Source organism: Leucopleurus acutus, assembly GCF_964270905.1.
Source record: "Leucopleurus acutus genome assembly, chromosome: 15".
NCBI classification, from domain to species: domain Eukaryota; kingdom Metazoa; phylum Chordata; class Mammalia; order Artiodactyla; family Delphinidae; genus Leucopleurus; species Leucopleurus acutus.
This window is the reverse complement of record NC_139157.1, coordinates 30,276,214-30,296,583: the sequence shown is the minus strand read 5'-3', so window position 1 is coordinate 30,296,583 and position 20,370 is coordinate 30,276,214. Positions and strand designations below refer to the sequence as shown.

Here is a 20,370-nt window from a genome sequence, read left to right as displayed (position 1 = left end):
CAAAACTTGCTAAACCACTCCCCCTCCACGTTCTTTTTTCCTTCTTGAAGTCATCAATATAATTTTGGTGCCTCACTTTTCTCAAGCCAGTGAATTAAGGAGGTAGAGAAAAGGAGGGACTAGAAATCTGTCTTCAGATAGCTTACAGAAAGAGTAGAAAATAAAGACACAGGTTTGTCTGAATCCTACTTCTGCCACTTATTTTTCTGTGAATTTGGGTAAATTACTCAAAGTCTGTGTGCCTCAGTTTTCACATGTCGAGTAGAAATTATAATATGACCTCATACAGTTGCGATGATTAAATGAATTAACAATGTAAAACATTTGTGAGAGTACCTAGCACAGGGTAAGTGCTCAGCAAGTGTTAGCTCTCACTGTTGTCGGAGTCATGGCCAAGATATTCAGGAAGCATCTTGGGAGGAGGAGGTTTTTGTGACGCTGGGCTGTAAAAGAGGAAGAGTTACTGAAATGTGGTGGTGGGATTAGGGAATCACTTGTCTTTCTCAGTCTCCCTCCATCTTTTCCTTTGTCTTTCTATCCTTTGCCTTTCACTCTATCTGTCTGTTGATCCCATCTCCCCTCATCTCATGTTATCTCATCCTATTTTTCCCTTTGGACCTTTCTTGGGTTTCACTAAAATGCCATGATCAATGATAAGATTAAACAAAAATGCGTTATAGATCTCTGTCTGATAGTTTATTGTGAATTATTAATGAAATACAATGAGCGGTTAGAACCTTACCTGTTTTGGGTGAAAGAGTAGCCAACTGTTCTTCCTAAGACATCTGGATCACATATATAAATAGCACTGTAAAACACTGGGTGGGAGCTATTTGGAGTCAGTGAATGACATCTTGTGGTCAGTCATTCTACCTATTACAAACACTGTCACGAGTGTAAAGTGTAAGCACACTGTCAAGCAAAAGTGAAAAACAGCCCCAGAAAGAGTCAAACATGTATGTAACCACATGTATAAATCCACATTATATATACCCTGTCTTTTTCTCGCACAAATAACAAATTGAAACCCAGAGAGTTTGAAGATGTGTTCAGGGTCAGAGAAGTTAGAAACTTGAATGCAATCTGTCCTTACTAACTCACTTCAGAGTCTCTTTGACTGGAGAACTTTCTACAATAAATACCATCAACCTGGCTCTCCCAGGGTCCTTCCCTCACCCACTCCTTGTCCCCCTGAATACGCCTCTCTCTTTCCAGAGTTCTTATCTCAGAGTGCTGTAATTGTTTACTTGGCCTCTCCCAAACTAGACTATGAATAGGCTAGGGGTTGCGGCTTTTATCTGCACTCTTAGCACCTGGCATGGATGCCTGGCTCTAGAAGGATCTTAGCAAGTAGGACTGCAATGTATGGGCTTGATTTTTCTGACTGAGTTTAGAGCACTTTCCTTTCTAACAGTGCTACTTCCCCTGCGGCAGTGTTTCTCAAAAAAGTGTTCTGTGGAATGGCAGAATCATTTGGGGTGCTTGATTTTAAAAAGCACATTTCACCTCAGTCCTAGAGATCGGAACTTCTGGGTGTAGGGCCTGGAAATCTTAAGCACCTCATGTGATTCTAATGAAGACAAGTTCAAAAACCTTTCTTTGACTTGTTTGTATAGAGGGGTAGCTTGGAAGGGAGAAAGGGGTTGGTCCCTAACTGGCGTGCTTTCAAGGGGCTCGGCCTGGGCCTCATTTTGGGGAGGTGGTAGGGTGGTGACTCATTTTTGAACAGACACTTCCCTTCTGGGCTTTTACTTATCTTTTGTTTGGTCAGCCCAATGTTGCTCAGAGTGACCGCTAAGGGGCAGCAAAGTACAGGGGAAAAATGAGAGGGTCATTAAAACAATGGAGACCAGTAAGAAAGACCTGCCTAGAAATAATGAGTTAAGATGTCCCAATCCCCTTCATACTTTTACTTACTATTGTAGGGATTTAATTTTCAAGCATCATAATTTATATTTTGTTAAGTAAATGATTACTCGATTATGGATAAAATTCCCTCAAAACCAAGAAAATAGTGTTTAGAAACAGTTTTTCTTAAAACCAAAGAGACTATCCCAAATGAAGATATGTTCTAACACTGATAAGAAGCAGACATTTTTTAAATAGTTGTAAAAAACGTATTATATCATTTGAACTATGTGATGGAGCATATTGTATCCTAAGATTTTGATCAAGAAAGAATAATGGAAATTTCAGAACCATTATTATACCTACCTTGTTCCATGCATTATAAAACAAATCTAGCATCTTGGACAATTTTATTCATAGTCTGGAATTGTAAAGTCATTAATAACTCACATGTGATCTGAGAAAAGCAATTTTATCATGTTATAGTGGCACTTACTAGATGCCTGACACACAGTGGATTTGTAATGAAGAATCATTCCCTCAACATTGTTAGTTCCCTGGGGGATTGATTATGATAAATGATGATGGCCCCAAATAACTTCCTCTAGTCTTTTGAGTTCTACACAGATGTATCCATTAGTCCACTGGACAGTTCCCAACTTAACTGTCCTTAAACATCTCAGCTTCATCATGTCCCAACTGGAAATCCTCTCCCTTCTCCATGCCTACCCACACTTTCTCCTCCACCTGATATCTCAGCCTGAAAGCAAGTAATCATCCTGGAATCCTCATTGTTCCTCATTCACAACATTGAATCCATTTGTAGATTGTTTTATGAAGAAATTTAACTCACTAGAAAGATTTAGGGTAGATCCCCAAACCTACAGAAAGGCAGGAGAACCATAATTTGGACACGCTTGAAGGACATGGATTGGCAGGGAACTTGTGGGAAAACACGGTCTTTCTGGCCTGGAGATCCAGGGTAACTGTGGTGACTGGGAAGAGTGTGGGACTCTCAGAAAGAAAAGGGCCAGATTGGAGGATCCCTAAATTCTGTCCACCTACAGCTCTGGTTGACGCCTGAATGACACATGTGCCAAGCAGATTAAAACAGGTTAGATAAAGACAATGGGTCTGACATAAGAGGAGCTACCCCCCAGGAAACAGAGTCTACTAAAACCAAAGAGGTAATACTCATCAGAGAAAATAGCTCAGAGGGTTAAAGCCAAAAATAAATGGAGACCAGCCTTGAAAATTCCCCGAGCAGACAAAACCAGTTTAGTCATAGGAACAAAGCTTAATTTAGCTTAATTTGCAGCACTAACTTGACCTGGGTCTTTCTTCCTTATGCCTCTAGGAAATCATAAGCAAGCAAAACTTGAACTATTTCCAAAATTCGTATGACGTAACCACTAACCAATTCCCCATCATTTAAGAAAATTCTAATACTATAACCAATCACTGTGAAGAATGAAGTCACTGCCTTCTGGATAGATAACTTTTGTTCTTTTTTTTTTTTTTTTTTGTGGTACGCGGGCCTCTCACTGTTGTGGCCTCTCCCGTTGCGGAGCACAGGCTCCGGACGCGCAGGCTCAGCAGCCACGGCTCACGGGCCCAGCCGCTCCGCAGCATGTGGGATCCTCCCGGACCGGGGCACAAACCCGTGTCCCCTGCATCGGCAGGCGGACTCTCAACCACTGTGCCACCAGGGAAGCCCTGGATAGACAAGCTTTGTAACAATATACTCCTGAGCCTTATTCCAAGTTTTGGTTTGAGTGCTCCTGGCTCACAAACTGTCTTTTGACGTGGGCACAATAAACTTTTATTAATCACTACTTTCGTGATTTGTTGTTGCTTTTATTGATACTCCTGCTATTTCTGAACGTTTGAGGAGAGGCTCCAAAAGTTAATATTCACAGCGTCTGGAATACAACCGAAAATTATCCAACATACAAAAAACTAGGAATATGGGACACATTCTTAAGAAAGAAGAAAATCAGTTGAGACCAACCCTGAGATGACAAACATGAACTAGGAGATAAGGAGGCCAAGGCAGTTGCTATAACTACCCTCAATGAAGTAAAACAAAATATGCTACCCATGAATGAAACATGGGAAATTTCAGCAGAGAATTGAAAGCAATAAAACACCAAATGAAAGTTCTAGAACTGACAAAAATATAGTATTTGAAATAAAAGATTGCTAGAGGGGTTTAGCCAAAGGGAAGTTACAGAGAAAATAGTAGTGAAGTTGGAGATAGTTCATGAGATATTATCCAATATTAAGAAGAGAGAGGGAAAAGAAAGATTGGAAAAAAGAATGTGGCTTCAGAGAACTGTTAGATAATATCCAGTGGTTTAACATAGTGTAACTGCAGCCCTAGAAAGACAGGAGTAAGATTACTGTCAGACAGGAGCAGAAACAAGTATGTGAAAAAATAACAGCCAAGTATTTCTCCCCATGCCACATTTAGGATTTCTGAATTTCTAAAAATTGAGGTTCTGAAAAATTAAGCACTACAATTTGAGTATGAGTTTTTCTAAACCTGAGGTCTGTGTTCTCCCCCCGCAGCCCCACCGAGGACTGTGTCCTTAATTACCCCACTATTCTGCCTTAATCATAGGTGCTCACTAAATTAAAAAATAAACTTTGAAAAGCAAAACAAAATAATCAATACTATTTTCAGGGCAAAAAGTCCAGTTTTGCTAGACAAAATGACCTAAATAAAGTTTGTATGGTGAAACAGCTCTCGAAATTAAAGTGCTATGATAGGTCTTTTTTGTTTTGTCCCTTTAGCATAGGCCTAATCTGCCCAATACAGTTGTAACTAGCCACATGTGGCTATTTTAACTTAAGTTCTTTAAAATTAAATTGAATTAAAAAATCAGTTTCTCAATTGAGAAACCACATTTCAAGTGTTCAATAACCACATGTGAATAGCGGCTGTCATATTGGACAGTGCAGATTATAGAATGTTTCTTTCATCACAGAAAGTTTTATTGGATAGCTAGCTCTGGGCTAGACTATATGTGGTTCAACTCAATTAACTAACAAGAGCATTGAATCAACAAGGACATTAAACCTTGTTTCCTCTGATCTAAAGCTTCAAAACTTGTCCAAGAATATTTCAGGGAATCATTAAGACTCTTAAGCAAATGTTAAAAATCTAGGGTAACAATATGGACCCGATACTTGGCATATATTTTCTTTGGCATCCCTCCTCTTAGGGACGCACTTTGTTCCTGTGTTGTCCTCTGACTGCTTTATGTTTCAGGGCCACCCAACAGACACTTCTTTTCTGAACCTTCTGTTGTACAATAAACATGTCCAGTTTCTCAGTCTCTATGCTAGGCAAGAATGGATTGTCTATGGATATAATGTGATGCTAGATATGAAAAATGTTCTACTATATTGCCCCTCACAGTAAAATACACTTTCTAGAGAGCTCTTAAAGATGATGCTTTGCTAAGAATTTCCAGCATCATGGAGAGACAAAAAGACTTTAAAGGAGCTATTTATCACATCTTGCCAAGGAGGACTGGGGGTATTATTGTGTCTGTGCTCTTCCTAATTAATCATTTATATCTGTAGAAAATAGTTCTGTTGCATTGGTTAAACTCTATTTCAAAATGCTTTTTCTAGACTCTCATCAAAATTCCCCTCCCCTCCCACTAGATTTAGCATCCATTGATGATTCTCTCTGAATCAATATTATTGTGATGGCTCCAAAATTATGGTGCTCCAACTCCAGCACCCTCTCCATATGTATCAGTGGCACTTGGTATTCTACTATAATAAAGAGCCCTTCTTTATCTACCTATGATCTATCTATCGATCTACAATCATCTCTCTCTTTCTTTTTCTCTCTAATGAATATGGCGTCACAGTTTCTCATTTTTTTCTAATGGTTTATAATTTGTTTTTACTCTCCCTAATTATTTTAGCACTCAAATTGTCCCTTATTTGGCCAGTGGGAACCCATTCATGCTGTAACAGCGTCTTTATGAAAGTGCTCCAATATTAAAAAAAAAAAGTGATATAAAAATATGTTCCAGTTTCTTCCTGTACTTTCCTGGTCCCATGGCTTGGATGAATCATTTCTTTGAGAAGCTCTAGTTCCTTTTATGGGCGTTAAATATTAAGCCAAGATGTGGGTCGGAGCAGTGCTCATCACTCCTCAAGTGTCTGCTTCTAGGGAAGGGTAAGATTTAAGACACTCTATAAGACTGAAGGCTGCTATTTTAGGGCCCAAGTGTAAAGACCTGAGGAAGGGGTCTCTCTCCTTTTGCACTACAGCAGCATTGCCAGTGAAGTGGGGAGCCTAAAGCTTGGGGAGATAGCAGCCTTTACGTAGACACTCAGACTCTAAGGCAGGACACCATCTATGGTGGCAGTGATGAAATTTCTTTAGCCAGCTCTAGAATAAAACAAGAGATGTGGTGAACTTTATCTGGAGAGCTGGGACAGAAGAAGAAAATATGGGGGTGTCAAATGGTCTTTTTATTGGGTAAACTGACTTGTGAGCACATGCATGCACCCACCTTGGGAATCCCAGGAGTAACTGGGAGATGCTCTCTAAGGAGGAGACTTAGACTTATGCCATTAAACCAGTGAGGGCTTAAGTAAGTATAAACTTGAAGAATAAAAGTAAAAATGAGGGTCTTCCCTGGTGGCGCAGTGGTTGAGAATTTACCTGCTAACGCAGGGGACACGGGTTCGAGCCCTGGCCTGGGAAGATTCCACATGCCGCTGGAGCAACTAGGCCCGTGCGCCACAGCTACTGAACCTACGCGCGTCTGGAGCCCATGCTCCGCAACAAGAGAGGCCGCGACAATGAGAGGCCCGCGCACCGCGATGAAGAGTGGCCCCCGCTCGTGGCAACTAGAGAAAGCCCTCGCACAGAAACGAAAACCCAACACAGCCAAAAATAAATAAATAAATTAATTAAAGAAAAAAAAAGTAAAAATGAGTTGATTTAAAATTCATGGACTAGTAAATCCTGAAAGTACCACAGGCATTTATACACACATTTCACACATACACAAACATTTAAAATTCACAGATTAACAAAGCCTATTTACTAGAGAGTATAGATGTATAGATAAAAGATACACGGGTGTGTTCACATAGCTTTTTTTTAAGAACCTGCACTTTCAACAGAGAACAGAGCTCTGGTACGGAATAATGGCAATACAAGTAGTCTAGTCTCTAGTTCAGTTAAGATATAGATGCAAGGTTGTACATTTTCATGGTTAAATGAAGTAAAAAAATAATTAGTCACTATTGTTTGGTGAGCTCTGTAATGTGTTTGAAGACTGTTTTCCTCAGTATAAAAACAAACAAAAACAAACACCAGGAGAAACCAACTTGGTCACTACTTGAATTTTGGAGGACTTAGCATGACTCCATTCCCACCAGAGACATGGCTAATCTAGAACCTCCCTACCCACCCTGCCCCAAGACCATCCCAGGTGTTGCCTACTCCTCTGTGGTGGGTTTAAAAATATACTGTTTTTTAAGGATGGGAAGGTAAGGGGCTAGGTGAGTTATTGCTTATTTTAATCAATCTTACTGATTTTAGACATCTAAAACTGGCTAGCAGCAGGGAAAATATTTACACACTGGTTATATATTAGTATCAATCTGGTAAGAATAGTTCTCCAAATCATCTTAAGCTATCAGACCATGAAGGAATACAAAAAGAAAAGAAAACCCCATAAACTCTGAAAATATAAGCAATAGAAGAAATCTATTCCCCAAATAAGTTTAACAAGCTATTATGAGTAAATGTTTCCTCAGTCTTTACAGTCTATACTATAGGGATTTTTGAGGCTATAATTTGAAGATGTAATTTATTTCTTCCTTCTTCAAAGAATGAAGTACAGTTTATCATTACTGCTGAAATGACTACTCAGGGGAGATAGCTTAGTAAATAAAACAGCCTTTGGTAGCTTAATTAGCTCTCAACTCAGGTGGTTACAGGCAAGATTTCAAAAGGTAAAGTAACACAAAAAAAGGGATTTTCTAGTGATTAGCTAATTACATTTTATAAAACATATCATTGGACTAAGTATGTTGACTATAATTTTAATGACTTTCTGCAACAAGTTTTCACTCTAAATATATTAAAAACTTGGGAATACTTTTTGGAAAGACCAAGAGGTTATAGTTAATATGCCCCTCAAAATGGGAGAAAAGTTACTAGCTTTCATTTTAACTAGAAATTTTTTCCTCTTACAGAAGCTTTTGAAATTGCCATCTCCTTCTTGTTTTAAATGGCTGAAATAGGGAAGTTGAGAACCTTGAAATCATTCAAACAAGAAGGCAATGGTGAAAAATTTCTCCCAAGCTGAAGCTGTGGAACTCTGCTACAAGAACGTGAACAGGTCCTGTCTTAAGACTCCTTACTCACCAGGTCCTCGGGCAATTCTGTATGCAGTCCTCAGTTTTGGGGCCCTGCTGGCTGTGTTTGGAAACTTACTGGTCATTACTGCTATTCTTCACTTCAAACAGCTGCACACATCTACAAAGTTTCTGATCGCATCCCTGGCCTGTGCGGACTTCTTGGTGGGAGTGACTGTGATGCCCTTTAGCACAGTGAGGTCTCTGGAGAGCTGCTGGTACTTTGGGGATAGTTACTGTAAATTTCATAGATGTTTTGATAATTCCTTATGTTTTGCTTCTTTATTTCACTTATGCTGTATCTCTGTTGACAGACATATTGCTTTACTGATCCTCTGACCTACCCAACCAAGTTTACTGACTTGGTTTCAGGAATATGCATTGTTCTCTCTTGGTTCTTTTCTGTCACATATAGTTTTTCTATCTTTCACACAAGGGTCAATGAGGAAGGGGTTGAGGACCTAGTAGTTGCTCTCACCTGTGTAGGAGGCTGTCCAGCTTCAATGAATCAAAATTGGGTTCTAATTTATTTTCTTCTATTCTTTATACCCACTGTTGCCATGGTGTTTGTTTATATACGGTAAGGTATTTTTGGTGGCTAAATATCAGGCCAGGAAGATGGAAAGTACAGCCAGCCAAGTTCAGTCCTCCTCAGAGAGTTATAAGGAAAGAGTGGCAAAGAGAGAGAGAAAAGTTGCTGAAACATTGGGTATTGCTACGGCAGCTTTTCTGGTCTCTTGGCTTCCATACATTATTGATGCTATAATTGACGCTCATATGAATTTTATAACTCCTCCTTATGTTTATGAGATTTTAGTGTGGTGTGTTTATTATAATTCAGCTATGAACCCCTTGATATACGCTTTCTTTCATCCATGGTTTCAGAAGGCAATAAAACTTATTGCAAGTGGCAAAGTCTTAAGAAGTGATTCGTCAACAATTAATTTACTGAGGAAACATATGTATATTGTTAAGATTACTGCAGGGACTTTAAAACTAATGTGGGGGCTTCCCTGGTGGCACAGTGGTTGAGAGTCCGCCTGCCGATGCAGGGGACACGGGTTCGTGCCCCGGTCCAGGAAGATCCCACATGCCGCGGAGCGGCTGGGCCCGTGAGCCATGGCCGCTGAGCCTGCGCGTCCGGAGCCTGTGCTCCGCAACGGGAGAGGCCACAACAGTGAGAGGCCCGCATACCGCAAAAAAAAAAAAAAGATTTCTCCAAACTGATTCTAAGTGTCGAGTCCAAGGCAACTTTATCCTCCTTAAGCTTCCTGCTCTGGGGCCGGGTCCCCACGTGTGGAGAACTAATGGCCTAATTGTGTGATGGGACACACGGTAGCAAAGGAACTGAAAATGGAGCAGGGGGGATGTGGGTGATTACAGCACATGATAGGTGCGCTACCAAAGTATATTTTGGGGTCTCTGCCCACCAATGTCCTACACACTGTTTACAGAAATGATAGAATTATTCCTGAAAGTTTTTTAAACCTATTAATGTAAGCACATATAGATACAAGGTTTGCAACAGAATTAAGGAGGATGTCTTTTGTTTCCACAAGAAGCTCAAGCACATTAAAAATTTGGGACATAATGAATTTCTCGCCCATTCAGCTTATGTCTGAACTGTCTTCTACTAAATTTTCAAATTAAAAGTGATTTCTACATTCCCTAAGAAAGTGACTGACCTGCAGGAGCAGACCATAATAATAAAGAATTTCCTGATTGTTCTAATATGATCTCATTCCTTTTTACCTTGTCATTAAATTTGTTTAGTGCTACCATATTAAATATACTGCTTTAGTACCCACTATTTAAGGCTTTTAAGGGACTTTAAAAAGTCCTTCTTCTTGATAATCATTCTTTCTTCTTTCGTTGAATTATTTTGTCCTTACCCAAGCAATTGATTTCTTTCAGTTGCTCAATTTCTATAAAAAATTCAATGCTAATGGATATTAACATATTAAATAATACATGTGAACAGCCGTAGCACAATGCCTGATATGTAAAGAACACCATCAAAGGTGACTTTCCTCTTGTCCTCCCTCCCTCCCTCCCTCCCTCCCTTCCTTCCTTCCTTTGTTCTTTCCTGGTTGGGATGAACACCACATTCAACATCAAGAATACATTTGACCAGAAAAGATTTCCCCAAAGTAAAGGAATGGGATTGTATGTAAAAACCCAGGTAACTGCCTTAACCCCCTGCTTCACATAGGTGAACACTTGTGGCAAATGATTTACTCAGCTGCTTATGAAGAAATAACCCTTTCCACAATTCTAAATCTTCTTCCCAGGAAACATGTTGCACCGCCAAAAGGCACACATTATCCCGTTTGCATTTTGAAAAAGCTCTGCCTTTTATTACAAATTTATATTAAGTACTGCACCTATAATCTTCTGCATTCCTACACTACTCTTTGTACATGACCAAGATGAAAAAAGAGGAATCAATCCACCAGCAATGCCACTGCATTATTAGAGTGACAATTTGCTTCTTAAGAAAACCCAAGGAAGAGAAAGTGCAGATCTGTCCTTAATCCCTTCTCCACATACTTGTTGCACTGCAGATGACATTGTTAATTAAACTCCTCGCTCAAGGAACTGTATTTCTTTGTTTCTTTTCTAACTAGCGTGAATGCTTTTATGGAACTAGACAACCTGAACTATGTGCATTGTGTTGTCTTACAACTTAACAATCAGTCTCAAGGGAATTGGGTTTGAAAAATTAAAAAAAAAAGCCAAAGCAAAACCTTGCCTTTCTAAAGTTTAACAGCTAAATGAGCCTAAACCACCCCTCCATCCTCTCAGGAATCTCCGCTTTCTGAAGTTTTCATCACCTACGGCGCTGAAGGTTCTAAATCCGCTATTTACTGTAACAACTATAAAAGTCAATCTAAACTGTTGAGTTACAGGTGACCCTAAGGAACCTGATTCAGTTACACATGGATGGGATCAGTAGTTCAAGTAGAAGAATGGTTATACGTCTTCCATCTCTAGGAAAATCTGATTGTCACAGTCCACACATTGTCTCACCTTCCAGTCACTAAGAAGAGGTCTTATCACCTATCGTTTTTGTCTTTTTTCCTTTGTTTAAATGTGACTAAAAGAACAAGTCACATCAACCCTCTCAGGGGAATGGGGCATAATTATTATCTCTTTAAGGAACTCACGTAATGATGCCAAAATCTCAGATGTTACTGACTTAAATCTACTCACATGATGAAGGACTTACCTTTTTTTTTTTAAAGAAGATGTTGGGGGTAGGAGTTTATTAATTAATTAATTTATTTTTGCTGTGTTGGGTCTTCGTTTCTGTGCGAGGGCTTTCTCTAGTTGTGGCAAGCGGGGGCCACTCCTCATCGCGGTGCGCAGGCCTCTCACTATCGTGGCCTCTCTTGTTGCGGAGCACAGGCTCCAGACACGCAGGCTCAGTAGTTGTGACTCACAGGCCTAGTTGCTCTGCGGCATGTGGGATCCTCCCAGACCAGCAGCTCGAACCCATGTCCCCTGCATTAGCAGGCAGATTCTCAACTACTGAGCCACCAAGGAAACCCTGGACCTACCTTTGTGTTTGTGTTCTTTTAAAATGTGAAAGTTCATTCTGCACTGATGGGACAGCCTTGGAAGGCAACATACCACAGATGTAGACAGAATATAATACTGGTCACTAAAAACCATCAGTGTCTGTTTGAATTAAAATTAGAGCTACCCTGTGATTTCAGTCACCTTGGCTTAGGGCTGCTGCTCGGGCCTGCCACTGTGCAGTCACGTGGGGTCACAAAGGGTCCTGAGTTACAAAGGGCCCACACTTGGTTCAGTGGCTCTGCTGTTACCCTATTGAAATGCTTAATACTTTTTGTTTTGTTTTGTTTTTGTTTTTTTTTGTGTGGTACGCGGGCCTCTCATTGTTGTGGCCTCTCCCGCTGCGGAGCACAGGCTCCGGACACGCAGGCTCAGCGTCCATGGCTCACGGACCCAGCCACTCTGCGGGATGTAGGATCCTCCCGGACCGGGGCACGAACCCGCGTCCCCTGCATCGGCAGGCAGACTCCCAAACACTGCGCCACCAGGGAAGCCCCTTAATACTTTTTTAAGAAGTGAAAATGCATTTTCGTTTTGTTATGGGTCCCCCAAATTACATAGCTGGTCCGGATCCATCTCTCTCAGGAGCTCTTCCTGAAGAAGAGAAAGAAGAACCAAAAGATCTCTTTTCATTTCAGAGCATATTCATATTTATATTACGATATGATGAGAAAATGTGTATGAAATTATTTTTAAAGCAAACTTTACAAATAGCAGCACAGTTGCTTGCCAGGAAGGTAGAACTTATCTTAATAGCAGAAGTCATGGCTACTCCAAGGTTGCCAGCAAATTCTCTGTCTTCTGAGGAAGACAGTAAGTCATTTTGGATAAACCTTCTTGGTTCTGCAAAGAATTACTTAAGCATTCTCTTTTAATTATGTAGATGGGAGACATAGCAGAGGACGGTTAGAACATAAATTGTTGTTTTTAAAGAGCTAAGGAGCAAAAGGAATGAGTCTTGTCCTCTTCCCTTCTGAGGTTCACTGCTATCAGAATATATCTAATAAGCTGAAATATACCATCTTAATATACACCAGATTAATGAACTAACCTAATATAGCAGCTGGCAAGAGAGCACACTAGGGCTTTCCTGAGCAGGACTGACCATGGGAGAGGTTAGATGGACGACTAACCCTTGAAAACTCTTCTGAACAAGCCTCTTTAATCCCATTGGAAAGATGTGAAAGTGAAGGCTCTTTGGTGAATGTATGTGTCGTGAGTGCCAGCTCAGTCTTCTTTCTAAGCCCTTGGAAACCGTATGGTTGCCTGACAGCCCCATATCTCTACATCATTGAAGATGGAACGGCATCTTCGGACTGGGTGGCCTCCTACTTTCAACAGTGACACCTTGTGGCAGCTTGGGAGAACTGACTCTTCAGATTCAGTCCTTAGAGAATATATCAAGAGAGCAGAAGGGAAATGGGAAAGATGGCTAATTAATTTAATTAAAACAGATATGATCTTATTTTGTACCTCAAGCTGGAGAAAATGGATATATCACTAATATAACTGTTCACATTTTTTAATGAAACTCAGGTATGCAGAATTTGAATTAATCACAATTAATCATGCCATACGTCTTACTTGCTTTATTCGTTTGTAGCATAATGAATACCCATGACTGTGAACTAGCTTGACAATAGTGTACATACCCCTATATTCTGCTTTCTGCCTGTCACCTCAGGTAACTACTATATTGAATTTTGTGTTTATCAGTTTTTGTATTCTTTTAATAGCTTTATTGTGTATGTCTGTATGATTAAATCAAAATATTGTTGCGTTTGTCTTTTGAATTATTTATAAAATGAGTATCATGCAATTTGTTGTCTTTTAGAATCTGTTTTGCTCTTATTTCTCCACTCAGTTTTACACTATATGTAACTGTAGTTCATTCATTTTCACTGCTATATAATAATCTTTTCTCCTATCAATAGATATTTGAATTATTTCTAGTTCTTTTGCTATTATGAATGGTGCTATTTTGAATATTCTTGTGCAAGTTTCCTCATGCTTATATTCAAGAGACTTTCTTTTTTTTTTCTCTTTTTTTTTTTTTTTTTTTTTTTGCGGTACGTGGGCCTCTCACTGTTGTGGCCTCTCCCATTGCGGAGCACAGGCTCCGGACGCGCTGGCTCAGCGGCCATGGCTCACGGGCCCAGCCGCTCCGCGGCATGTGGCATCTTCCCGGACCGGGGCACGAACCCGTGTCCCCTGCATCGGCAGGCAGACTCTCAACCACTGCGCCACCAGGGAAGACCAAGAAAACTCTTAGTTAAATACTCATTTTGTTTGTCCCTTAATGATTAATTTCAAATTTTAGAGTTATGAGTAAATTACATACATAGAATAAATTAAGATTCTGTGTCAACAGAGGGTATAATACTGGACGAAGCCAACTTTTTTCTTAGCAGCAAGAATTCTTTTGCTTGTGTTTGTTTGTGGCCTTTGACATCTATTTTCACTGAATTGCAAGCATACGTTATAAACAGTCCTTATGACTTTAATTTCTTCAATGATTGGAGCTGAACTGAGGCCTCCCTGGTATGTTGCAGGCTCACCATAAAACCTTACTGCCAAAAACACCTTTCTTGCTATAGGTGTTACTAACAGCATACAATAATGGATTTGGGGATTTCATAAAAAGAAAATTTTTTAACCATGGGGGCAAACATAGGTTTGTCAAATAAGATCCTTGTTAAAATCTTCTGTCTATTATTACCATATTTTCATAAAAGAAAAGATCTTAATTCTGGAAATTTAGTAAGGACATGATCTTAGACAAAAGACAGTCTATTAAATTGAATAAGTATTCCATAATGAAAAACTCACTACATTGTGTTTATTTTCTCACTTTATAATGATCTGTAAAAAGTTTGTCACAGACAACACTAATCCTCAGACTGGGAGGATTTGGGAATCCCTGAGTTAGATGGTCAAGGTACCATTAGTTTGAGAAAATAACGTTAAAATGCTTAAATTTTAAGATATAACTTTAGAAATAGTTTTTCCCTTGCTAGTTTAAAAATGTTGCATTCAAATCAGTTAGTTATCTTTCCTCTCTCCCTTCTTTGAACAAATGTTCCTAGAGCAACTATTCTGGCCCAGGTTCTATGGCAGGTGCTGGAGATACGTGAGCCCCTGCCCAGAGAAGCTCACAGCCAGGGCTTCTGAGATCATTTCCCAATTTCAAATACATTATTCTCCTAAATTTTCACTGTACTATATGAACTTTAAATTCCTTTTTCTTAATTATCTAAGGCAATGGTTCTTAGAAGAAATGTAATCCAAAGAACCTGGGTTGCTGTTTGAAATTGCAGATTTCTGAGTCTCCGTCCAATCAATCCCAAATAATTCGAAGGCAGTTACATCAGCCTGGGTAGTAGCCCATAAGCTAAGTCTAGTTAGCAGTTTCAGAACAAATTTTTAAATAACTGTTAAAATATTTTTCTATTCATAAAGAATACATATTTATTGCCAGAATTAAACCCGTACAGGCACATCTGCTCCAACTTGGCTGGGGATAAAATTATGAGTCCCCATGGTTGCTTCATATTCCACCACCACCCCCCCCCCACTTCCTGAAATAAGAAAGAGAGTGGAGTTTGTAGCCAGAACAGACTTGGACTAAAATCTGTCTCTAACTGTCATTAGCTCTATCCCCTTGGGTACCTTTTTATCCCTGATTCATCTATTCCCCTAAAGAAATGTGCATTGAATGACTTCTCTGTGCCAGGTGTTCCCTGAGTACAGGGTACAACGATGAATAAGAGACAGTCTCTTAACTTCTGCAATCTACACTCCAGTGTGAACACAGCCAGGGAGTGTACTGATGGGAAGGGCAAGACATATTTGGAGAGTGCAGAGAAGACCCCTATCTGGTCTTAGGGGATTTAGATAGCTTCCTGGAGAGGTAACCCTCAAGATAAGTCTTTTAAAATGAGTAAATGTCAGCCAGTTAAGGGAGGTGGGGTTGCAGGGAAGGGGGCTTTTCAGGCATGGCGGCTGCAGGAGCAAAGACACAAGGAGGGAAAGCACAGGAACCACGAGGAAAGCTGGGACTTGAACCCAGGCTTGTCTGGTTCCAAAGCCTGAGGACGTCCCTCTGTGCAGGGAGTTTCAGAACTTTGGCTCTACACCAGCATGCCTTAGAGCTTACACAAGGTGCTAGTCCAAGTTCATTAGCTAGGTAGACAATAAATAGTTACTTTGCAGATAGATATCAATAGTATATATGTAGAATTGTAGAATAGAATATGTAGTTACTTTATGTATGTTTATAGAAATTATTATTATTATTATTATTATTTTTTTTTTTTTGCGGTACGCGGGCCTCTCACTACCGCGGCCTCTCCCGTTGCGGAGCACAGGCTCCGGACGCGCAGGCCCAGCGGCCATGGCTCACGGGCCCAGCCGCTCCGCGGCATGTGGGATCCTCCCGGACCGGGGCACGAACCCGCGTCCCCTGCATCGGCAGGCGGACTCCCAACCACGGCGCCACCAGGGAAGCCCTATAGAAATTATTTTTAAGGAAATAAAAATTCCCACACTCTTTCAAATATACTAGATGCCAAATATTGCGCATCACAGACTAATGCAGAAATGTATCACCAGGTTAACTTCTTTCCTCATAGACCTTGGAATAAATCTTCTACTCTTCTTTTGTATAATTTTAATTGTAGAATTTATTAGAATTTATTTTCTTGACATAGGGCCTTCGTGTCCACGTTATTTCTATTTCTATTACAGCAGTCAAGGTTGAGAAACACTACTTTAACACACGGCATTGTGAAAATATTGACCAATAAACAAATTTCAGAGCTTTTCGTCGCAGTTAATGCTTATCTGACTGGTATATTTATGAAGAGGAAAGTTTGCCATTGATAAGCCATTGTGAGTGGCTGAATTTAAGCTTCTAAATCACTTTAATTGATAAATATGCTGAGAACTTTTAATTTGTGCGATTTCTTCCTCCTGAAAAAAATCAAAGGCTAAAACAAATTAGATGCTGAGGTTGATATGACTTTACAGTAGAACTAGCCTCAATGGAACACTCTAACCAAATTAGAATGTTGGAGCAACATAAATTGACTGGGAGCTTAGAGACTTGGGAAAGAGGTTTTAGGAGAAGGAGGAATGTGGGACAGAAGGTCAGGACCTGGCAAAGACAAATTTACTTTCTCTGAATACCTGTTTACAGTTGACCATGTGCTCAATGACCTGTGTTGAAACACTGTGGGAAATGCACATATACTTTATCTTTAAAAAAAATCTTCAGTCTGATTCTTACATCACCTAGCTTATTTGAGTGCAACATTCAAAGTATCTCTCTGAATAATTCTTTCTTTGGTACACTTTATAGTCTGCTAAATTTCAAAATATAAATCATTCTTTAAACACTTAAGTTAATGTTCACACTCTGGTTGACAATGTACAATTAACCAAACTGATTCACCAGAATCCACCAATTTATAGGAGTTTATATGGTTTGCTTTACTTTTTTGGCCAAAATTATTTATGACTCTCCAAAGATTGAATTATTGACTTCAATAACCAAGCTGATGGAACTTCCATTTCACTGATCTCTTAAGATGGCAATATTATTATTATAAAAAAATCAGTTCCAACAAGCTCCTTCCTAATACGTTTATTTTTATCTCTTCTTGAGTGGAAACTTATATGAATACTTCTCTTTGAGAGGACAGTGGAATATGAGACTGCTTCAAATGAATGTTGTCTGGACTAGGAAAGGAGAGTCATGTCGTGTTGTTGCAATTGCTTTTTTGGTGTTTAGTGTAATATTGTATGTCAAGTTAAAGTTCTTTTCGTGCATGCAACCAAAAACTACTCCTACAGAGAATTCATTAGAAGACTATCTGGGACTCATGGAATCCATAAGAGAATGGATAAGTCAGTTTGGAAACAAATACTTGGGTATCTCTGGAGTCTGGGAAGCAAGAATTCCAACAACACCAAGAGCAGTCAGGTCACAATCTTACCACATGGATAGGATGAAAACCCAGAGTTTTCATTTGTTTGTTTTCTGCTAAAAATCACTGTCTTTTTCCCTTCATTTAAGATTCAATTTCCAAAGAAAGACCTTCTGAAAGTTTTAGTGTAGGTTATCCACCCATCTGTTCAGTTAAGGGGAAAGGCAGAAAGCCAGTCTCTTCATTACAGTCCCAACAGTTTATCCCTAGTTGGGATGGGAAAGTTCTCAAAAGCTAATTGGATTCCAGTTGGGAAATGGATTCTGGGCAACCAAAAGACCAAAATACCTTCTGCATGAGGGAATGGTAGCTAGAATAAAGCTGGGAATAAGGAAAGACAAAGTTGTTTCTTCTTGTTTTGCTGAGAGGATGGGTTATGGGTTGTCTTTTATTATGAGTATTAAAAACAGAGGTTACAAAGAGAAATAGGCTATAGGGGATTTAGTACTAAGTAAAAAAGGTAGAATTATCTGAGTTATGAACTTGTCCCGAGAAAAATGTGGGCTCAATATTAAAACCTGAATAGTAATTTAAAATAGATATGACAAGGATGACTCTTATCAACACTATCAATATCAATATTGCTCTAGAAATTCTGACTAATGAAGTATGCAAAAAATGTAAATAAGAATAACTATTGGAAAGGAGATAAAATTTAGCATTATTTGAGGATAATATGACTATAGAATGAAAACCCAAACAGGTCTGAAAAACTAAAATAAATTTTACTGTACACCAGCAATAATAATTATATAGAAAATATAATGACCTAAAAAAGATATATTCATAATAGGCAAAGCACACACACACATACACACACACACACACAAAAGTACAAAACATCTAAGAATGTGTGGGAGCAAATGAAGAAAACCACAGAAACTTGCTCTAAGGTACAGAAAACTGTCTAAATGCTTTTGTTCTTTTTAAAAATTTAACAAAATGGTTTCACAGGTAGAAAAAGCCAAGGTAGTTTTTGAAACTAGGAGTGATTGGGGCAACTTGTCTTACCATGTACTAAATGAAAAGGTTTTAAAAATGTTTTTAAAATCTACTAGAACAAAAATCTAGTCAGTTCAATGGAACTAAATATACAGTCCTGAAACAGACTCTAAAAGGTGGAAGGGTTTGTGAACAGAAATGTATCTACAGGAACATGCATTTTAGTTTCATTTAAAATTAGCTGCCTTACCCTAACTTACCCATGAGCATAAGTCACAGTTATTAAATAGATAAATTCAAATCCCTGGTGCTACCCAACGTAATAAAAACGACATGAAGTCTGGATGAGAAACAGCTCAACTGCAAATGGGTATTTATGATTAAGAATGTTGGCCCACTTTTTTAAGATCTTACTTGAAACCACTATTTTTCCTCTTTTTTCTTTTGTATAAGACATGGCATACTCCGTGTCCGATTATACCTCTTCTTATCCTTCATGTTTAGCTGCTTTGATGGATAGCTGCTTCTCTTTCAGTGTAGCCTGGAGCCCAACAAGTGAATTTGTTTTATTTCATATGGCTTGTGTTTTGAGTCCTACCACACCAGCCACGACCTTGAAATATGGTGAAATCTTCCAGACATTTTCATGAGCTTCAGTAACAGGTAACAGGAATTAATTTCTATTGTTTGAAAAAAAGGAATCAAAATGAACTAAGTGGTCAACAATGGGAAAACGGTTAAAAAAAAGTTTTGTGCATCCATACAATGTAGCCTTATACAGTCACCAAAAATTAAGTTTTTAAGAAGAGGTACGCGGTCCTCTCACTGTTGTGGCCTCTCCCGTTGCAGAGCACAGGCTCCAGACGCGCCCAGCCGTCCGCGGCATGTGGGATCTTCCCGGACCGGGGCACAAAACCTGTCCCCTGCATCGGCAGGCGGACTCTCAACCACTGCGCCACCAGGGAAGCCCCAAGTTTTTAAGGATTTTGAATGATATGGTTCTTTCAGGAAGTGAGCTCTGAGTGATATTTTAATTTCATTTTGTTTCTATGTGATATATTATTTTTATTTTTTACTTTATTTTCTAAATTTCCTACAAGTATGAAAATCAGAAAAAAACATTTTTAAAATATAAAAATTGAGATTTAAGAATTAGAATATATAAATAAGAATTAATGATAAATAGCAAATTATGTGTAAACAATTACTTAATAGTAACATTTAAAGTATACTTTCAGTTGATTTTACAAAAAGGCATATATATTCAAGCAAAGGAATGACAAATCTCTTCTAATTTGCATCCCCAAATGTAGCCTCTTAGTTTCCACCACTGAACAACTGAGTAAGGTACCACTGTCAATTTCATGGCAGTTCATGTAAGGGCAGGAGAAGTTCTTTAAAATACAAGTCCCTAAATTCTGGGCTTGTAAAGCTTCAATATGTATAATAAGAATGGCAAATAGGAAGCAAGATATAAGCATCATATCTAACTACACAATCTTTGCCCCTAATACTTGATAAAAGCCCCTGTAACTGGTGCATGTGGTTGATATTATGTTGTGTTCATAAATATGATCACCAACTGTTGGCCAAACAGTAAAGTCTAATAATT

At 39.1% G+C, this 20,370-nt stretch overlaps 1 protein-coding gene across 1 annotated transcript; it reads left to right on the top strand.

Annotated features, from left to right (window-relative positions):
- Positions 1-8,175: 8,175 nt before the first annotated feature.
- TAAR9 (trace amine associated receptor 9) lies at positions 8,176-13,173 on the top strand (the record flags this gene model as incomplete). The annotated part of the gene is given in 4 exon segments (XM_082855940.1): positions 8,176-8,572; positions 8,575-8,822; positions 8,824-9,212; positions 13,008-13,173. Coding segments are annotated over 4 exon segments (1,200 nt in total).
- Positions 13,174-20,370: the final 7,197 nt, after the last annotated feature.